We start from the raw sequence: 18,423 nt of genomic DNA, 5'->3' as shown, positions 1-18,423 counted from the left end.
TTAATACATATTTTAAACAACCACATGACACAATAACAAAATTAAATCTGGGAAGCTACTGCTATGACACCATCACTTCAAACAAACTAATAATGACTATGATAATTGTAAACTAATATTGGTCGGACGATAAATGCTTAATCCTTAACAGCCTAAAACAGCTTTCAGTCATTGGCACTGAGTCTACATAAATAAACGTAATGACCAACACCCTTTATTTTTGATCATACTATTAAGCTTTTGGTCCTGCCAGAAGTCAAAACATTAGAAGTCTATTTTGATCCTCATCTTGATAGGTCTACCCAGGTGCCCTACATTACAAGTTTGAGTACATTCATGTCTTTGGGACAATTTGACAGTAACTCTCTGCAACTTAGCTTAAGATATCGCAGAAGCAAAAATAGATTACTGCATTGTCCTACATGTAGGCTGTACATAGAAGAAAATACAAAATTGAAAGTGCTTCCAACCCAAACTGCTCATACAGTGGTTAACACAGTGTTAAAGACTCTCCCCTTACATTATTCCAGTACTGCAAAAACTTAATTGCCTCTCATTACAAGAGTGATTTGCATTTAAAATTGCCACTTATACCTATAAATGGCTCAACCAGAAAACTCCAGTGTATCTGAAACCCAGAACAGTACAGTACTACCCGAGAAGAACACTGACGTCCTATCAGACTCACCTCCTATAAAATCCGAAATTGAAGTTGAAATAGGCAGGGGATACAAAGTTCTCAGCTCAGGGCCCTGCTTTAGACAATGATCATGCCCTTGAATTAAGATCTCAACCAAACTTTAATACATTTAAAAAACAGTTTGAACCTCATTTATTCCACATAGATCTCAACCTGTAATCCCCTAATGTACACTCTCTGAAATACTGTACTTGGATGATGCGTTTTCTTTGTCATTTAGAGCGTATAACATACCTGGGCCCACAGCACTATGTAAAGAGCTTCATGAAAAGCAGAGCATTGGTGAATGTTAAGGACAACATGGGAGAAATGAGAGCAGATATTGAATAATGCAAAGCAGACAAGAATGTCTAGCATCTCAGAAAAGCACAGCACACCGATTAAGACACAAAAATCAACACCACTTCTAGCAGAAAACCACTGAATCTCCACCTACACACGCATTACCATAAAACCCTCAAGTGGAGAATGTGCCCTCTCAGACCGCTTTTGAATCAACAGCAGAGGCGGATTTACAAGTCGGACCATGGACAAAAGCCCACCGGCCCCCCTGCTCAGCCTCTCTCACCTCAAAGGGAAACAGCCTGGGCTACTCAGCACCTCCCACTGAGATCTAAATCTCAAACAGTTTCAGCAGCAGGTCACTTACAACAGGAGGTGATTACTGATGTTGATAGGTAAATGGCAGTGACCATTACTGTGGCACTTTTCTGCCCTTACAATACTATAAGGTCTTAATATGCTATGATTGCTGGTGGATTAGACATGGGAGTTTCAGGGGGTAGCGTGCCACACTAGCTGCAAGAACTGTGAACCAATGACCCTCTCATACAATTGTATTCACTTTGGAGCTCATGTTCTTTTGTGGCGTAACTTGAACGGAAGGCATAAAAGCCCTGAGTAAGGCTTTAACGCCTTACATTCACGCCATGCCACATTTTCAATCATTTCTATGGAGGAGAGGAGGAGTGGAAAGAGATTTTCACTTCCACCATCTTCCTTCCTCTCCGCCATACAAGTGCTCCAGCATTTGCGCCGGCATAGGTTTGGAATGTTAATTATTTATTACACAATCCATTGGAAACAGTTGGCCATATTTGTTTATGGACCATAAACATAAAACTATTGGAATGTATCAAGCCTTCCGGAAAAGCACTTAGACGATTGCTGAATATTTTTGAGAAACGTTTGTCTTCAGCTCAGAAAGATCGGATTTCATTGGCCTTGCTGACTAGAGGATCATAATATTATATAAAGCAATGTGCACCTTGAGAATACAATTTGGCAATTACAAACCAGATTATTTGTTTCGCCAGAGGTCTTACCTGTATCATTAGAGTTGCAGTGTGCCTTTTGCTGTACATGGCAGGCGTGAACCCGACAGTAATAAGAGTTCCTGCAGTGCCGAGTGGCAGAAGCTCCCCTGTTTGAGGTAACACAGCAAATGCCTTATCACTACCTGGCAGGAAGTATGCTGTAAAGGGTTCTGGGTACCTGCAAAAATGGGAGAAAAAAATTATTGCTTTCAATTGCAATTACATGGAGTCCCTTAAAACTGAATTATTTTCCTTTTATTCCACTTCCCTGGTCTGTATTATTGTTTTACGATTGTCCACACAGTATACATTAAATATATGCCCTGAGTTAAGTTGCACTGTAAAGGCAGGCACGGGCGGGTGGGTTCAGGGTATTGCGCTGTTTTTCTGACAGGTGTTTTTTCTTTTGAATTTGTGCCGAAACAATTCCATTGATAAAACTCATGGAAATATATAGCGAAAGGGGGTTAAAGCATGGGGAATACCATAGGGAAAGCAGAGGTTTGGGGAGACATCCAAAATAAAATAAAACATTAAAATTCCATTAAAAAAAACTCCCGTCGGCCAAAGGACATAGAACCGGGTTCAGGGGAGAAATGCTAGCTGGCATTTATAAAAAGTAAATGGATAGAGACACATGCTGCACTTCAGAGCCAACATTCCACAACCAGTCACTGCTCTCCTCCTACCTCCAGCCTGAATCAAAGTACAGTGAAATTGGGAAAGGCTACACTGACCTTGCTGCCATGCTTCTGTTCCTTGCATTGTAATTGCAACACCTGTGGGACCTTCCCGATCGTAACTGCAGACTGCAATACTAATACAAGTCAGGGACTAAGCAAGCAGTGAGGGCGTGCAGCACTGCACATGGAGGGGCCCTACAGTGCAAACTGCAGCACCTTATCCCCCTTCCTTCACCACTGTTCCTCTGGCAGGCCTTACATATCACTTTAAAACAAACTGTGATCCTTGCCTTTTCTCTTCCCTCCCTTCTTCCTCCTCCAATGTTGGCAACAAATGGTTGGCACCTGTAATAACGATGTGTTTTCTGGGATGTATTCACCCACTCCGCTATTCTATGCTATGCGGCATCAACCTGCTAGTTGTGGGGAAAGAAACAGCAACAATGGCGGCAAAACCCTTGTGCGCGCCAAAAACCGTGTGCTTCAGCACACAAAAAGAGGGATGCACAACCTGCCACCCATGGTGCATGTGCAGTGGAAGAGAGCACACCCTGCAGATATGTGTCAGTGTGTTCCATGACCAGCAAATGGGGTGCACAGAGAGAGGCAGCACTTGGCAAATGAAACCCAAAAATTTGCCTACAAATGTCATTTGCTTTGTTACTAAAAACTCCAAAATGCCTGTAACACAACACTTTCCAACATTTAAAATCTTGCCAGGTGCTAAAATTCATGTATCTAATGAAGCATTGTAAATATAAAAAGTCCTAATATGAAGAGCAAAACATTCATCAGAAAACTGGATTGTCTGTAAACTGACAGGATCTTTGCCAAAATCTGGGTGCAGTACCCTGGGCCACCTGAATGACAGCTGTCAGAGAAGTTACTGATGAAACTTTAAAAGTGAGCTAAAACTCAAAGCCTGCTGGATTAGCAAACAGAAAAAGGATTGCTGCCAAAAAGGAATACAGATCTTAGTTGTGTTTTTATCCCACAGATTTAAGGCTAAGAAAATAATGTACTTATGTTTGAGGCAACAAAGTTGGTTTTGCTGGATGTAAAAGTTAATTAGCCTGGCTGGGGCTGCCAGAACTGGAAAAGCAGGTTTTTCTCCTGGAAGGAGGGTCTTCCTCTCAGCAAAAACACACGGGAGGTGTTAATTGCTGGATAGCCTTGACCTTTGTCTATAGAAAGCTAAGGAACAATGGACATCCTCCAACCCAGGATATGGAAGGTGTGAAAGGCCGTAAAACTGCTGCAGCCCAGGAAACACCTGGCTGACAGAAGCAAATTCCAAAGGAGGGGGCCACCACATGCTTCAAAGAGTGACAAATACTGACCATTTGGTGTTAACAGGATATGTAATGGACATTTTTAAAAGGTGTATAACTTATTATCAAAAGGGGTGCAAAATCTGAAAATGGCAGATTAATTAACCTGATTTTTAGCACTACTAAACTCAGTACAACCGTTATTCTGAACAGGAATGGCAAGAAATGTGGGTTTATGGGATCTGTATTTCTGCTAGAATTGTGAAACTTTATACACTCATTCCAATGTTAAACACACACATTTGTGGAAAGTTCCATAGAAATTGGAATTTGTGTTCATAGCGAAAAGGACAGAATTCTGTAGAAAGTTAAAAACAAGATCCTACAGCTGCGAGATTTTGATGAAAAGATGCTACACAAAAGATGGCATCTTTGTGTGTAATTTGTATAAAGGTGACTAATGTAGAAATGTGTGTTTAGTGTAGAATCCGATTTTGAGACCAGTGGCTAAAGGGAGGTCTATGAGGACTGTAAAGCTAATCATAAAATGTGACATCAGCCAGCCTTGATCCAATCACCCCAAATGCAAGCCGGAGATGAAGTAATGACCCTATCCCAGCTCAAAAGGGCAAGCTTAGCTAAACTGGCCCACACACCCCCTTTATGATGTCATTTTATAGCATCAATAGAGACATTTGACAACACATAGGGACACATAGATCCACTGACTCTCCTGACTGCTGGTGGAGCGCCCTGCTGCTGAAATCTACATCTTCCTTGTTCCAGACTCCAGAAACCTGGCAAAGCAAAGGCCCATGCATAGCTGAACCATTCTCAGCTAGGCCTCAAATTCTAGAACAGAACCCCAAAAGCCTAGGGGAAGCATCATAATACAGCCGGGCGTGCTGTTAATGCCTGCCTGCTGAATTGAAATATCCTCAGAACCAAGAAGGGCAGATCCCGTGCTGTGCTGTGACCAGAGCGCCTTGCTGACACTGTCAAGCCCCATGTGCCCAGATGTCCGTCCCTCATAGATCCGATTCAATGGTCCAGAATCCTGTTAGTCCAGAATCCTGACGGTCCAGAATATTAAATCCATTTTGTTTTGTGAGTATTAACAGGAAGCTAGAAACTGTTGATTCCTGTGCATTATCTTGTTCCCTCCTAACCTCTGAACTAGCCTTACTTCCATAATCAGTAACATTGTATAAATCCGTAGTGAAATCTTATTCTGTCCATCTGTAAAAGCATCCTTTTCCTAGTCATTTTGTCAACTTTGATCTATTAATTTTATTCGAGTGACCAGCCTAGCGCTCCAAGGTGGACAGCGAGGAACCAGGACTGAGTCGCGAATCACTCCTGACTCTTACGTTGTGTCATCCTGATGGCTTAGCTTGGATGCTCTACTCCATAGTCAATATTTTTCTGATTTTAAAAACTAAAGCTTCTGTCCAAATCCGCGCCTATATTTTTGAAAAACGACCTTCACTAAAACCTCTATAACTCACTCTGTTTTTGTGATAGAAACAAGATTTCAATTCCTACTTGTACCTAACATCCATAGCTATCCATAGAACCCGCATTTCAAAATTCTCCCGTTATCGCGAATATTGCACACGGAAAAGTTTGCCGCAAATTTTTATTTTGAGAAATGTTTACACGTGTGAAATAGCTTCCATTTGTTTCTGATTGGATTTTAAGATTGCAGATGTTTTCTGCTAACTAAATCATTGTTTATGCTTGTGTGCAACTGTTCAAAGCGGCTCCCATAGGAATTTAGAATAATTTAAGCATTTTTCCACACATTTAGAGTTCTTGCTCAGCCACTTTAAAAGTCATTCTGACAGTTGAAAAGCCCACTTCGTTTTTCTCTTTCTGTGGAAGGGGGAAGTGAGACACTGTTTGATCTGTACTATTCCTGAATACCTGCCCTCTCCTTCCATCTCTTTGCATTGCCTATTGGGGGTTGAGGGGTGTTGCAGGGGGGATTTCTAACCATAGTGCGATCTGATCTGAACCAACACAAAAGTTTTATTTCTGTGCTGCATTTGTTTTGCTCATTACTTCTTTCTAGTGTATTAAAGATATCATTCAGTTTTCTGTCACCCCGTGGGTGATTGTTGTATCTATTAAAATATATATTGTGATTTTGAGCTTAAATAAATAAATACATAATACCTTTTACAAACCAGCCTGATTCCTGGTCCAGCGTGACCCGGGGTATTTTTAAGTAAGAGGTGTGATACGAGTGGTGCATCTTTCAAATTATTGAATCCATATATCAAATAAGTTTTTCCATTGCGCTGTACACTAGGCCGAGAGCGGAGTGTATCACCTGATTAAAATCCTTAACAGTTTGTATATATTATATAATGAACACCGTTCTTTTATGTCTTTCATTTTTATTTTACAACTGATACCAATAACCACTGTCATCATGTATCACAATATGTTGCACAAAGGGCACTAAATGTATTAATTCAGGCTTGATAAAGACCCTGAGAGGTCGAAACACATGTCAGCTGACCACCAAAATCACAGAAATAAAATGCACGAAAACCGTTGCAAACAAGGATATAAAGAGAAAGTGTTTTCAAGCGCAAGGTATGCAGGGACAAAACCACCTAGGATTTACTCTTCACTTTTCCACCACTTAGTGGAAAGGAGGAACATTTCACAGAGAGGACGTTTTGCATAATAGTGCAAAAGGAGCCAGTCCCCACTGGTGCAATTGGGAATGAAAATGACCCACCAAAATGTCAAGAATGCAAAGTATTGCACCTCTCTGTTTTACACCATTATGAGGTTACATTATAGTAATAGCTTTGTACAAACATCCAGTTTGCTGTTATGCATACTGTGAAGAAGATCTGAATATTCTGAGCTCTCAGGTTTCCTGTGGCGATGGGTTTGAATGCCATCAGTAATATTTCTTTACACTTTCAATTCTGGAACTTTTAGTTTTTTCTTTTCCATTTAAAATTGAGAAAAACTACAAGTTGCAGAACTCAAAGCAAAAAAGGACTGGGTTGCCTTCGGAAGCATGGCCTGGAGAAACTTGAGATCTCTGTATTCTGAAAAAAAAAGCCCATACTTTTTTGTGTGTAAAAATAGCAGACATCATGCATATACACCAGGCTTCATAAAAGACATTTTTCTTTTTGACTCGCTTTTTCTTAAAAGTAGGCACATGCTTGCCAAGTTACTGGAGCTGTCCTGTTGCCTTTCAAATGGAAATGCCCCATTAACGTTTCACTTGTGTGTTAATTAGGTAATTGCCAGGCCCCCATTACCTGCTGCGGCAAGTGTCCCGGACACTGTAAATATTCTGCTTGTCCATAGGCAGAGAGGTCAATGACCCGAGGTGAGAGGGAGCGGAGGACTTAAAACACAAAGTTGCTACTGGCATACCTGCAGGTGTTGCACATGGAGAGTCGCTAGTGGCCTAAAGGCGAAACATATTTAGTGGCAGGTATTCTCGAACCTGGGGTTCCACAGATACATTAAATATCATTAACTTATAGCTCAACAACATCGATATCATTGGTCAGGTATACACATCTGCAAAGAACCACCGTAATCTGTTCTTCACATCCGTAAAGCCAGTAAGTGGTTCTTCCAGGTGTTGTAAGAATGGATATTTCTGTAATCCACCTGTCTATATTGAAAGTGTGTTTATTTTTCCAGTTGTGTAGTGCCATTTGTTAGGGCACGAGTAGGACTTATTTCAATCCAAAGATTGTTGAATTGAAGTTTTGAGTCTTCAGCAGGCAGTTCAGGATAACCATTTGTATGGAAAGGTTGAACTCCAAACTCAGTGTCATAGCCATTCCTTCAATTACGTCATGCAACCACCTTTTTAGTGGTTCTTAGTCATCCAATGTGAGTGTCAAACTTGCATTTGAATGCACACACTTCCAACAGCTACTATCCGTATGTGATGAATCCTGTGGATCCCTCACTAAAACCCTGTCTAAAGTCTCCTCCCAGGTGGCCAGGGAAAGGCAGAAGCTTCCCGACCTTGGGGTTGGTCTACTGCAGGAGGATCACCTGGGAGCAGGCAAGACCAGGGCCAGTGAGGAAATCCTGTGGGATGAGACACAGTATTTTTCTTTAAAAGGGAAGCACCTTTTTTTTTTAGGGTACCAAGGCATGTAATGACTTATTGTGCTTATGATGTATCTAAACCCCACATTAAGCCTTTTGATGTGGGTAAAACTAGTGTGAAATCTCTAAACATCCTAGGAAAGGAAAGGCAGTTTGAGACTTCTAAGGTTAAAAAAAAAGCTTACTTCCAGAGGTACAGTGAAAGGAAACCTATAAATAATGGCTTGAAAAAACTGCCTTCCCCTTTTCAAGTAAACTCTCGTGATTCTTCCTTAAATGCATTTAAAATAGAAAGTCGACAAGAAAAACGAATTTTGTTATTTTAGACTACAAGTCCCATTATCCCCTAAGTACTGCGAAGAGGAAGACGGTTCAAGAGCAATGTTGCAGGAGTAGTCCGCTTGTTAGGCAGGGAAGCAGAGAGTCTTAAAAAGGCCCTTTCAGGTTCAGGCCATTATATGTAGATGAAACTGCATATTCGCAGCAGCAGCAGGAGGAGGGCATGTTGTTGGCAGTCCAAGCAAAAGTGGGTGGAAAGAAGGGACACCAGGACATTTACCATGCAGATATCAGCTGGCTGTCCTGAGAGAGTCTTGTTCCTCCTAAATCTGAAGTGCAGAGGTTGTGCATCGGAAGGCATGAAGGACAATTGCTTTTCCCCATGTCAACCTGATTGCAGAGATTGCACAGCAAGAAGCGTGCCGGAGAACATGGCTGAAAGTTGGTGTCCCAGGAGCGAGACGAGCTCCTTAAAGGCATGGTCCTGTAAAAAATGTTATTGTCCCTACGGGTCGGCCAGGTTTTTTTAAGCCTAAGTGGCTCGATTTTAGAAAACTTTCCTATGGACGTTACCCGGGTTCTCGTCCATTAAACGCATGTGAAAACAGGCACCAGGGAGCCGCAATTTTGTGATAATCCTATCACTTGCCGCATCGCCCTGGCTGACCTGCTTCTGCGGCACTAAATCAATTCCCCCGCCCCTGAGCCTGACACTATCAAAACATTCATATTCCCCGCCTCTCTCCGTGACGTTACTGTGCTGCGTAGGCAAATGCACCCAGTCGTCTTCTACACGACTCCACACAGCGCGCCACAATTCGGAATATGAAACTGTACTTTAAAATCAAACAGCAACACGGTACATTTGGTAAAGTACATTTATTTGACATTAAATGTTTAGAGAATATTTAGCAATTGCCATATGAACTCTGAAAGCCATTTATTTTCTTTTATCTGTATCCGCAAATCCGTCTAAGTTCATATTGAGTCACGCGCTGTTCCTTTATGGTACACAGGGTGTTGGTTTTTGTTCAAAGAGGCACTTTTGTTGCACGTTAAACCGCAAGGCTGTTCCATCAAGTAGGCACTAGGCCAGCGTAAAGGTTGATATGTTGCTTCTAGCCACTAGTACAGCGTAAGGGCATGTGGGCCCTTGGCGATCGTCCCATAATATGGTTAACGTGGTCCAGTTGTTCACACGAAGCTGCAGGTGTCTATTGAAGAATCCGTCTGCCGGTGTCTCAAACCGATCACAGTAGCAGAACGGGATCAAATACCTGTTATGAAAACAAAAAAATATTTTATTTATTACGGCCGATGAGAAACTATTTGCTTGCAAGGATAGTTCAATGGAGTATGTTCGGCTCTAAAATCAATGCGAAAAGTAACGAAATAAATCGAGGCCAACACACAATGAGAAACGACAGTCTACATGCGTGTGGAATGATATGATATATGATATGGCATTTGTAACAAGCCTATACACAAGTGTTTCAAGGCGTGACGAGGCAGAGGGGGAACAAGGGCAGACAGACAACGATCCTACTAGGACAGGTGTCTTTCAGATTGCGCAAGGGGAGAGGGGGTAAAAGTGCTGTACATGGTTAGTAGAATACAAGATAAATAATAGGGCCAGCTGGTGGCAAGTGCAAGGTAAATGCTGGGAGAAGGGGCTGAAGGATACAGAGACAGTCCCCGTAGTGCAGGTAGGCATTGCAGGGAAAAGTGGCTGGGCCAAGGACCGAGATCGGTGAGACCTGTGGATCTGCATGCCCATGTGCCCATTACGAACACTTTTTCCTTGCTTTTCCTAGCTCTTCATTCATTCATTTATTCATGCATCCATTCATTAATTCTTCATTCCGGTATAAAAGCGTCTAAAGATTTACTCACGTTATATTTGAAATTTCCATTGTGTCTCTGCGTAATGCAGTCTGTAAATCCGACCGTGCTCTTGATAACGATTTTTCGTATACTGAACTAAAATGAAACTCGGTCTAGTTTCTGAATTTTCTGCCTTATCGTCTCTTACGTTATTGCGCACCCCCTTTAAATGAAGTTCTTTCGGCATGGTCCCTGTCTCAAGGTCAAAAAACAATAGACCCTTCTACTTCCAGTGCGACTTGTGGGCCTCTTCTGGGCGCAAGCTGAAAATCAAAGGCGCTGTCCTTCGCATTCTTTATTTGCAACATTCCGTAGTAAAGGCATCTGTGAGAACTTGAAGTTTAGAATCCCTCTATGTAGTGCGCCACAATGTGCAAATGCGAACTGGCTTCTCTCCCAAATGCCACGGCCCGCTTGGCGCGTTCTAAGGCCCCCAATTTTGTCCCCGTTGTCTGCGAGCTTTAAAGCCCCAAAGAATCATAACTATGGAGACATTTAATTTTTGGGGGAAGGTCAGGGAAAGTATAAAGTACCACACGAGTTGAGTTAAAAGTGAGATTTATTGTTTGTTTTATTATTTGCAATACGCAAGCCTCCCCTCCGTTAACAGTGCGCAACAGTGCGCAGCATTTACATTTACATGAGATGAAATATTAGAAAAATATATACATACACATATATGAGGTGAATAGAGAGAATTCAAAGATGACACCCAGCTTGTTCGCCACCCATGATGGTGAAGGTAGGGGTTAGGGTTACAAGTACACTGTACAATAACATTTATTTACAAAAAGACAATCGTATTGCAATTATTTAAACCGGGATTTGTACTTCACAACCAGCTGTGCTTCTGGTGGACATGGCATAGTTGCAATGTTCGGTGGCAATGGATCACTGCTCTGCACAGAAACGTCCAAAATTCCATATCTGTGCTTTTCTAACACAGCAACAATAAGGCCTTTCACAAAGTCGAACTGCATTTCATCATAGACTGGTTTGATCACCCATTGCTTACTTCGTTTTGAAAACACCTTAGTGTAGCGAGGCATCCTTACTTTACCCCTGGTTCTAGATTGTTCACGTCCGACATTGCTGTTATGGGCCAAGACCGCTAGTAGAGTGAAATGTTTCATGCCCCGAAAGCTAAAATGCAAGCGCTTTGGCCTGTACTTTAGGCACATATTGTGGAACACCTCCAAATCTCCTGTGTGACAGAATTCTGTCAGTCCTCTCAAATCTCTTGATAGAGTTTTGTCGAAAACAATCTTCTCAATGGCTTTGTGTGTCGGTGAAGATGGAATCAACTACTTCTTCTTCCTTGCCTCCTCTGGGGACAAAGTGTCATGTTCACATTGGTGCAAATGTAGGTTTTCTGACCAGCGGTGAACGTTGGTACAGTGGTGCATCAGTGACCGCCATTTTTCAAGTAGTATTTCCACTGACCCTTCACAAGTTTTTGAGCTCCACCAAAGATGGTTGGTGATAGACTGGGACCACTGCAAAATACTTTCAAAACCTTTTTTTTTCCTGCAGCCGAGATTTTCTTACTGATTGATTTAGCAAGAAGCCATATGTCAACCTGATGATTAATAAGCGGGAACTGCTCTCTCATTGTCTTGGCAATTGAAACGTGTCTTTCCGTGGCTATGAGGTCGATGTGCATTCCCCTTGATTGTAGATATTCCACTGATTTTATAAATCCTAGTTTCTCCATGGCCACTGAGGATGTACATTGTGTTACCTGCACAACCACCAAGCTCATAATTTTCTTACTATCCATGTCCTGAAAGTGGTAGGTGCAGTACTTGGCAGAAAATCCAGGGCTGTCGCACAGTCCATTGCCGGCTAGCCTGAAACGTTTCCCTTCGAATGTACTTGCTAGAGACAATTGTTCAATTTTTCAAGCATCACTAATGGCCGGAAACAGATAATTACGCTGGTATATGTAGTACAGCGATTTAGAAATGAAATGGAGTCCCACAAACTGAACGAAAGCCTCTAACTTTCTAAAACTGGAGCCACTAAAAAAGTGATGCAGCTGCACACAGTAGATTGCCTGCTGGCATTTTCCCCAGCATCATTTGTGCAGACCATGAGAACCTATTATTTAATCGACAGGCGGCATTTATTTTGAAGTTACTGCCTTTTATTTGACGAGTTACATTAATCAATGGCTTCCCACATACTTTCCCTCTAACTGAATGCCCACATTTCAGCATACTTATAATTTCCATCAAACAACTGTCGAATACAATGTATTTGCTCTCTTTCATTAGACTGTCATCCTGCGTCAACGTTGTTTCGGCCTGTGAAGTTGCACGGATTTCAACACATTGCAAAGTAATATCGCTGCTATCAAGTTCTGATGCGTCTATGGATGCTGCGGCTGGTTCATTCTCTGTCATTTCGACATCTGCTACTTCAACATTGATGGGAGAACACAACAATGTCGACTTTTTTTTGGGTGGCAATTTTTTGGCGGGTGTAAATTGTGTGAATTGATCTGCAACTACTTCAGAGCTATCTTCAATACATTCAATATCATCTTCTTGTGGTGGTGCGGTCGCACTGTAGAAATGGTCCAATGCAACTTTGCTGTATTCTCCAAACACAGTTAATTCATGTTCTGGCCATTGGACGTGAGCATCTCGAGCCTGAACACGCCTCGCCTCAATTAATAGTTCCTCCATAGTGTACATGGTCTGGCAAGCAACATCTTTCATTCGCTTCACTGTCTGTGTATGTATAGTTCTGACACCCACGGGTAGCTAGAGGAGAGACTGGAAAAGGGATGTTCAGTTTAAACACAAGATATAGTGTAGTCCAATTGACTGGAAAAAAACATAAAATAGTCCCCAGCACAAACATTTTTTTAAAGTTATGAACTATAACTAACGTTTTTTTGTTTTTTTTTCTTTGCAATTTTTTTGACTCGACCTTCAACATCTGCACGCTGTAGCTCCGATTCGTTTCCGCATGTCCTCCCTTCCTCTTGCGCTGCAACGACTATATTTTCTGTATCCGCATAGACAGCACGGAATGAGGCTCCATCATATCCCTGAAACATAGTACTTTCATTACTATGTATCAAAATATTGTTAGCATAAAACACATGTGAGGACGAACACACAGGTACATCTCAATAGCCAAACACGATTTAAACATTTTGTGCAACAATCAAACGATAAGTATTCGACCTGTGATGATCTATTTCGATGGAACTGTCAATATCTATACCTCTGGCTCTGCATGGACTGCCATGAATGGTTGTATTGGAGAGGAGGCATCAGCATCTCCCTGAAACACAGTACTTGCATTAGTATGGTTTTCAATATTGGAAACATAACACACACTTGGGGTCGAACACACAGGTACATATAAAGAGATAACTACAAATGATGCATTGTCTAAAAGAATCAAGGAAAATCTAAATATGATCACATTTCATCGAGTTATTTCTCCGATTTATTTACATCTGCATCATCTAAATGGGATGTTGTGATTGTAGTGGAAGCTCCGTCGTCTCCCTGAAAAACAGCATTTGCGTTAATAGGGAAGAAAGTATAGCAAATGGAATCACGTTATATGATCACGCATGATGGAGCTGTCAGTATCCATACCTCGTGCTGCTGAAGAATATCTATGGATGTTGCAAATGTAGTGCGCACTTCCGAAAGCTGTTGCGCCGATTTGTTTACGCATTGTCCCGCTTCCATTTCCCCTGGAATTACTTGAATGTCAGGCTCTGCATCAAGTGCAGGGGTTGACGCTCCATCAACTGCCTGAAACATAGTACTTGCATTAGTGAGGATTACAATAGTGAAAACATAACACACACCTGGGGTCGACAGCACAGGTACATATCAACGGCTAACCACGAATGAAACATTGTGTAGAACAATCAAACGACAAGAATTCCAGCTCTGATGATGACGCTCGATGGAGCTGTCAGTATCCATACCTCCTGCTGGTGAAGAACATCTAGAAATGTTGTAGATGTGGCGGACGCTTCAGCATCTCCCTGAAAGACAGTACTTGCATTAGTATGGATAACACTAATTATAACTGAAAACAAACACCAGTGGACGATAACTAAGGTGTATATCAATTGGAAAGCACTAACCAAACATTCGGTAAAATAATTACACGATATAATAAAACTATTACTTGACATGCATAAAACAAGTCTGTAGCGGATTAGCCTAGTAAGATTACCTGATACGCGCTAGAAGTGGTTGATAACTGCGACCACGTCAAGGATGTAGAATGTTCTTACTTCAGATTCAAGGGATAGTCAAGAAGTTGTAAAGGTAAATTAATGATTGCTAATTAAATGCCAATATTAAAAATAGCCATGTAAGGCGACAGAATACTTGAAAAATGCTCAATACAGCACAGTTCCCTGTTCCCATATATATACATTTCGTTTGTGGGTTATAAAATCGAAAAAGAATATATTGATAAATGTCATTATTCAAAAAGTTATACACTCATATTAATATCGAAATTATTACAAGGGATAGAACACCTACAATATCAATTAATCTATTCGGCTACCTACACACTACTGCAATGCCTAAAGCTAAATCCGGACACTTGACTCACCAGTGGCGGAATGTGGATGAATAGAGTGGGAATAGCGTTTGCGAGCAATTGCCGTGTCGTTCGCCGTTTATTCTTCTTTGTTACCCAAGATGTGGTGTACATGTCCAAGGAAAAGTGCCGGCTGCAGATGCGGTATCGATCACCCCTCTTGTCCTGTAAGATTTGTTGGACTCTACTTTCCAGCTCATCCAATGGATATCCACAATGTCTGACCCATTCTCTTATTTGATCAACAGTTTTCGGAAATACATGCATTGTAGTGCCTTCAGATTTCGCATGGGTCTTCGAAGGGCAACCGCTAATAGAACAGGCAGGCATTGTTGATAAATCTGAAAAGTAAATATCGACATTATTATACAATCTTCATGAATAAAGATTTGATGCAAAAGTAAATTAATCATACAATGATCAATGCAAGGTTTGTTGTGGTCGCAGGAACTATACCAGTTCATTATGTGCGGCTTAGTATTTGCATAAGTTGCAGAAATGTATAATAGATGTGACTGAAATCTGAACATGTGACTCGTCCCTTGGATGTTCTGTCTTGCACGAGAAGGAAACATGCTTACATTATAGACTGGACCCCCGAAGGATGCAATTCGATGACAATAGACAAAGATGAAAATAAATAGATCTATTGATAGCATAGCAATGGAAACTCAAGTCAATAGCAATGAGACCAATGAACATAGCACTACTGTGTACTCTACTCGCAAATAGAAATTTAAAAATCTGCAAAATATGACTAGGATACATGGCCTTACCTTGACCAACGAACATTTGGATTCAGCAAGCAGAGCAGTATGTTGCAGGAGAATAGGTGGGTGGCCACAGGTAGCACACTGATGGGTTTGCTCTAAGCGGTCACAGAAGTTCACGGATAGCACGACGACGAGCAGATTAGCGTAGATCTCAGTGGTTGCCAGGTAGCACGTTCAGGAGTTGACTTGCAAAGCACAAAGATGTTCTTATGAGACATATCAAGTGGTTTATAAAGTATTAGAAACAGGGGTGTGTTTGTGAATGAATGACGTATGTATGTCGTGGTCTTAGGGGGGCGGCCTGCTTCAAGGGGAGGCCTGGCTGGAGACACCGGGTCTGAGGAGGCCATGTGACCGATGGCCCCTAGGCGTGGGATACCTTTTGAAGTGTACATGCTGTTTGGCACCTTGGCCGTTTGCGCCCGTGACAGCCCCCCAAGCCAGCGCTCATCCCCGGGTGCGAACCGCCTTTGATAGAGGGGGTGGGATGGATGGGCCTGGGGCGTGCAGATAAGGCACAGGAAGACTGCTGAATGGAGACACACTTATGTGGATTGCAGGGGGGAGGCCTGCTTCAAGGGGAGGCTTGGCTGGAGACACGGGGTCTGAGGAGGCCATGTGACCGATGGCCCCTTGGCGTGGGATACATTTTGAAGTGTACATGTAGTTTGGCACCTTGGCCGTACGCGCCCCAGACAGCCCCACATGCCAGCGCTCATCCACGGGTGCGAACTGCCTTTGATAGTATATCGTTGCTTATCAATAACAAATGCCACATACCAGAGATTCTTGTGAGCACAGACCCACACTTCAACTGGTGTATTATAGTGGTCAAGACCCTTAACCTAAGGCCTGTATAATCCAATGGTAATTGTTAGTATAGATATATGTGTGACTTTTATAGAGACATAACCTACTGAAAGACTTTGAACAAGTGTTATTTAGTGCATGCTTTATCGAGAATATGTTATGTTAGCTTAGATAGATAGTGACCACCCTGCTTCACAGTGACCAGACCTTCACCCATTGGGAGCACAGATGTCTAACGTCCATCCTTGAATGGAGACACACTTGATTCATTTAAAAAATCGAAACAAACGTAGTTAAAATATATGTGCTGTTTTATTTTGTATCTTATTTTCATGACACAAAAATACAAGACTTTAAAGATTATACAGGTCAGGTTGCAGCACAGCCTGTACCCCTGTGAAAAGGAATGAAACAAACTCTTTTTAAATGACCAAGATAAGTTTAATAAACGTTTGTTGTCAATGACAATTCTTGTAACTAATGGCATTCTGCACGGACAAATGCTCTCTAGACAATGCACACTATTGAACGACTTTCATGCGTTACTATGATATGAATATATAATTTTGGATATAGTAGACGAACATGAAATAAGAGTGGCATGACAAGCAGAGTATACTTACTCGTTACTCGGATTACGAGGACAAACAGTTGCGCGAAGCTCGTGCATAAGCACCATCATTATTCTCAACACGGCCCGTGTGAGGCAGGCTGCCCTGAAGTCTGGCAGCTCGGTGATGCATTGCGGTCGTGGCTCGCCTTCCGAAATGTAGGCCAGGCATCCCGAGTTTTCTCGGCAGCAGCAGTTCTCGTCCTCGGTTGGCATTAGCTCGCACTGATTGCATGTGCACCAGGTGGAGACGCCGTCCATGCGACTAGGCCCAGGCTCTTCATCTGTTGAATCGTCCTCCCAACTGCCGTCCGAATCCCCATCGTTTTCGCGTGCTTCCCTTTCCAGTAGTTCCTCCTCGGTATACTCGGGCTCGTACATGTAGGGCATTATTGTAGCCATTGTGTGGTAAACAAAGTAAAATAATTTACCGAGATGGTACAGTTGTTCACACAGGCTACAAGCGGCGAAGGTAGCTGACCAGAGCACAGAAACGAGTCACAGAATACTCAAAGTAACACAGAGAGAGGAATGGAATCGAAAATCTGCTGCTGTGTGTTGGGAAACGGTCTGTTTATACTTATTGAGGAAAGAGGCGTCCTGCCATTTCCACGGCGACACATCATTAGCTGAGGCGCAGCGATTGTTGACACGAGACGTGCTTTGGCGTTGGGAAATGGGCGGTACGAGTCTGCTGATGACAGGCTCAGGGGCGGGGGATTTGATTTAGTGCCACAGAAGCAGGTCAGCCAGGGCGATGCGGCAAGTGATAGGATTATTACAAAATGGCAGCTCCCTGGTGCCTGTTTTCGCGTGCGTTTAATGGACGAAAACTCGGCTAAGGTCCATAGGAAAGTTTTCTAAAATCGAGCCACTTAGGCTTAAAAAAACATGGCCGACCCGTAGGGACAATAACAAATTTTACTGGACCATGCCTTTAACTCCATGGCGGGAATGAAGACATCTTCACTGGAGAAGTGTGTATTTACAAATGAAGCCAGATGCAGTTAAAGCCCTGCAACATGAGAAGGGAGCAAGAGAGAAGCCAGTGATTGTTACCAAGCTTTCTGATCCCTTGCACAAACAAAGGCAGACCACTGTAGCCAAGCAGAATCATTGCTGTGAGTGAAAGCAGTATTAAACTGACCGTTGATAGTCAGATAATGGAAAACCACAAAAGTATCACTCGCGTATTATTGAACTTTTTTAATAGCACTTGCGTAAGAGTAAAACACTCTGAACCACGTTAATTGAATACTAATGCTGTAGAAAACAGATGAGACTTGTTGCATGTGCTTAAAAATGATCCTGAGGTCAAGGTTAAAGAGTCAATCGTTAAACACATGGAAAGAATGTAGCACTGAAGTTAAGTGACTGAACGTTGATAATTGTGAGTT

At 42.2% G+C, this 18,423-nt stretch overlaps 1 protein-coding gene across 1 annotated transcript in view; it reads right to left on the bottom strand.

Moving 5' to 3' along the window:
* The window catches only part of CFAP47 (cilia and flagella associated protein 47), a 3,369,192-nt gene that overhangs the window by 149,688 nt on the left and 3,201,081 nt on the right, over positions 1-18,423 (bottom strand). Inside the window, exon 63 of the mRNA XM_069639370.1 lies at positions 2,026-2,194. Within this exon, the coding sequence (XP_069495471.1) occupies positions 2,026-2,194 (169 nt within the window). The remainder of the gene's footprint in view (positions 1-2,025; positions 2,195-18,423) is intronic.

This window comes from Ambystoma mexicanum, chromosome 7q (assembly GCF_040938575.1).
Source record: "Ambystoma mexicanum isolate Mex_15411 chromosome 7q, UKY_AmexF1_1, whole genome shotgun sequence".
Lineage (NCBI taxonomy): Eukaryota > Metazoa > Chordata > Amphibia > Caudata > Ambystomatidae > Ambystoma > Ambystoma mexicanum.
This window is presented reverse-complemented; position numbering and strand designations above follow the sequence as displayed.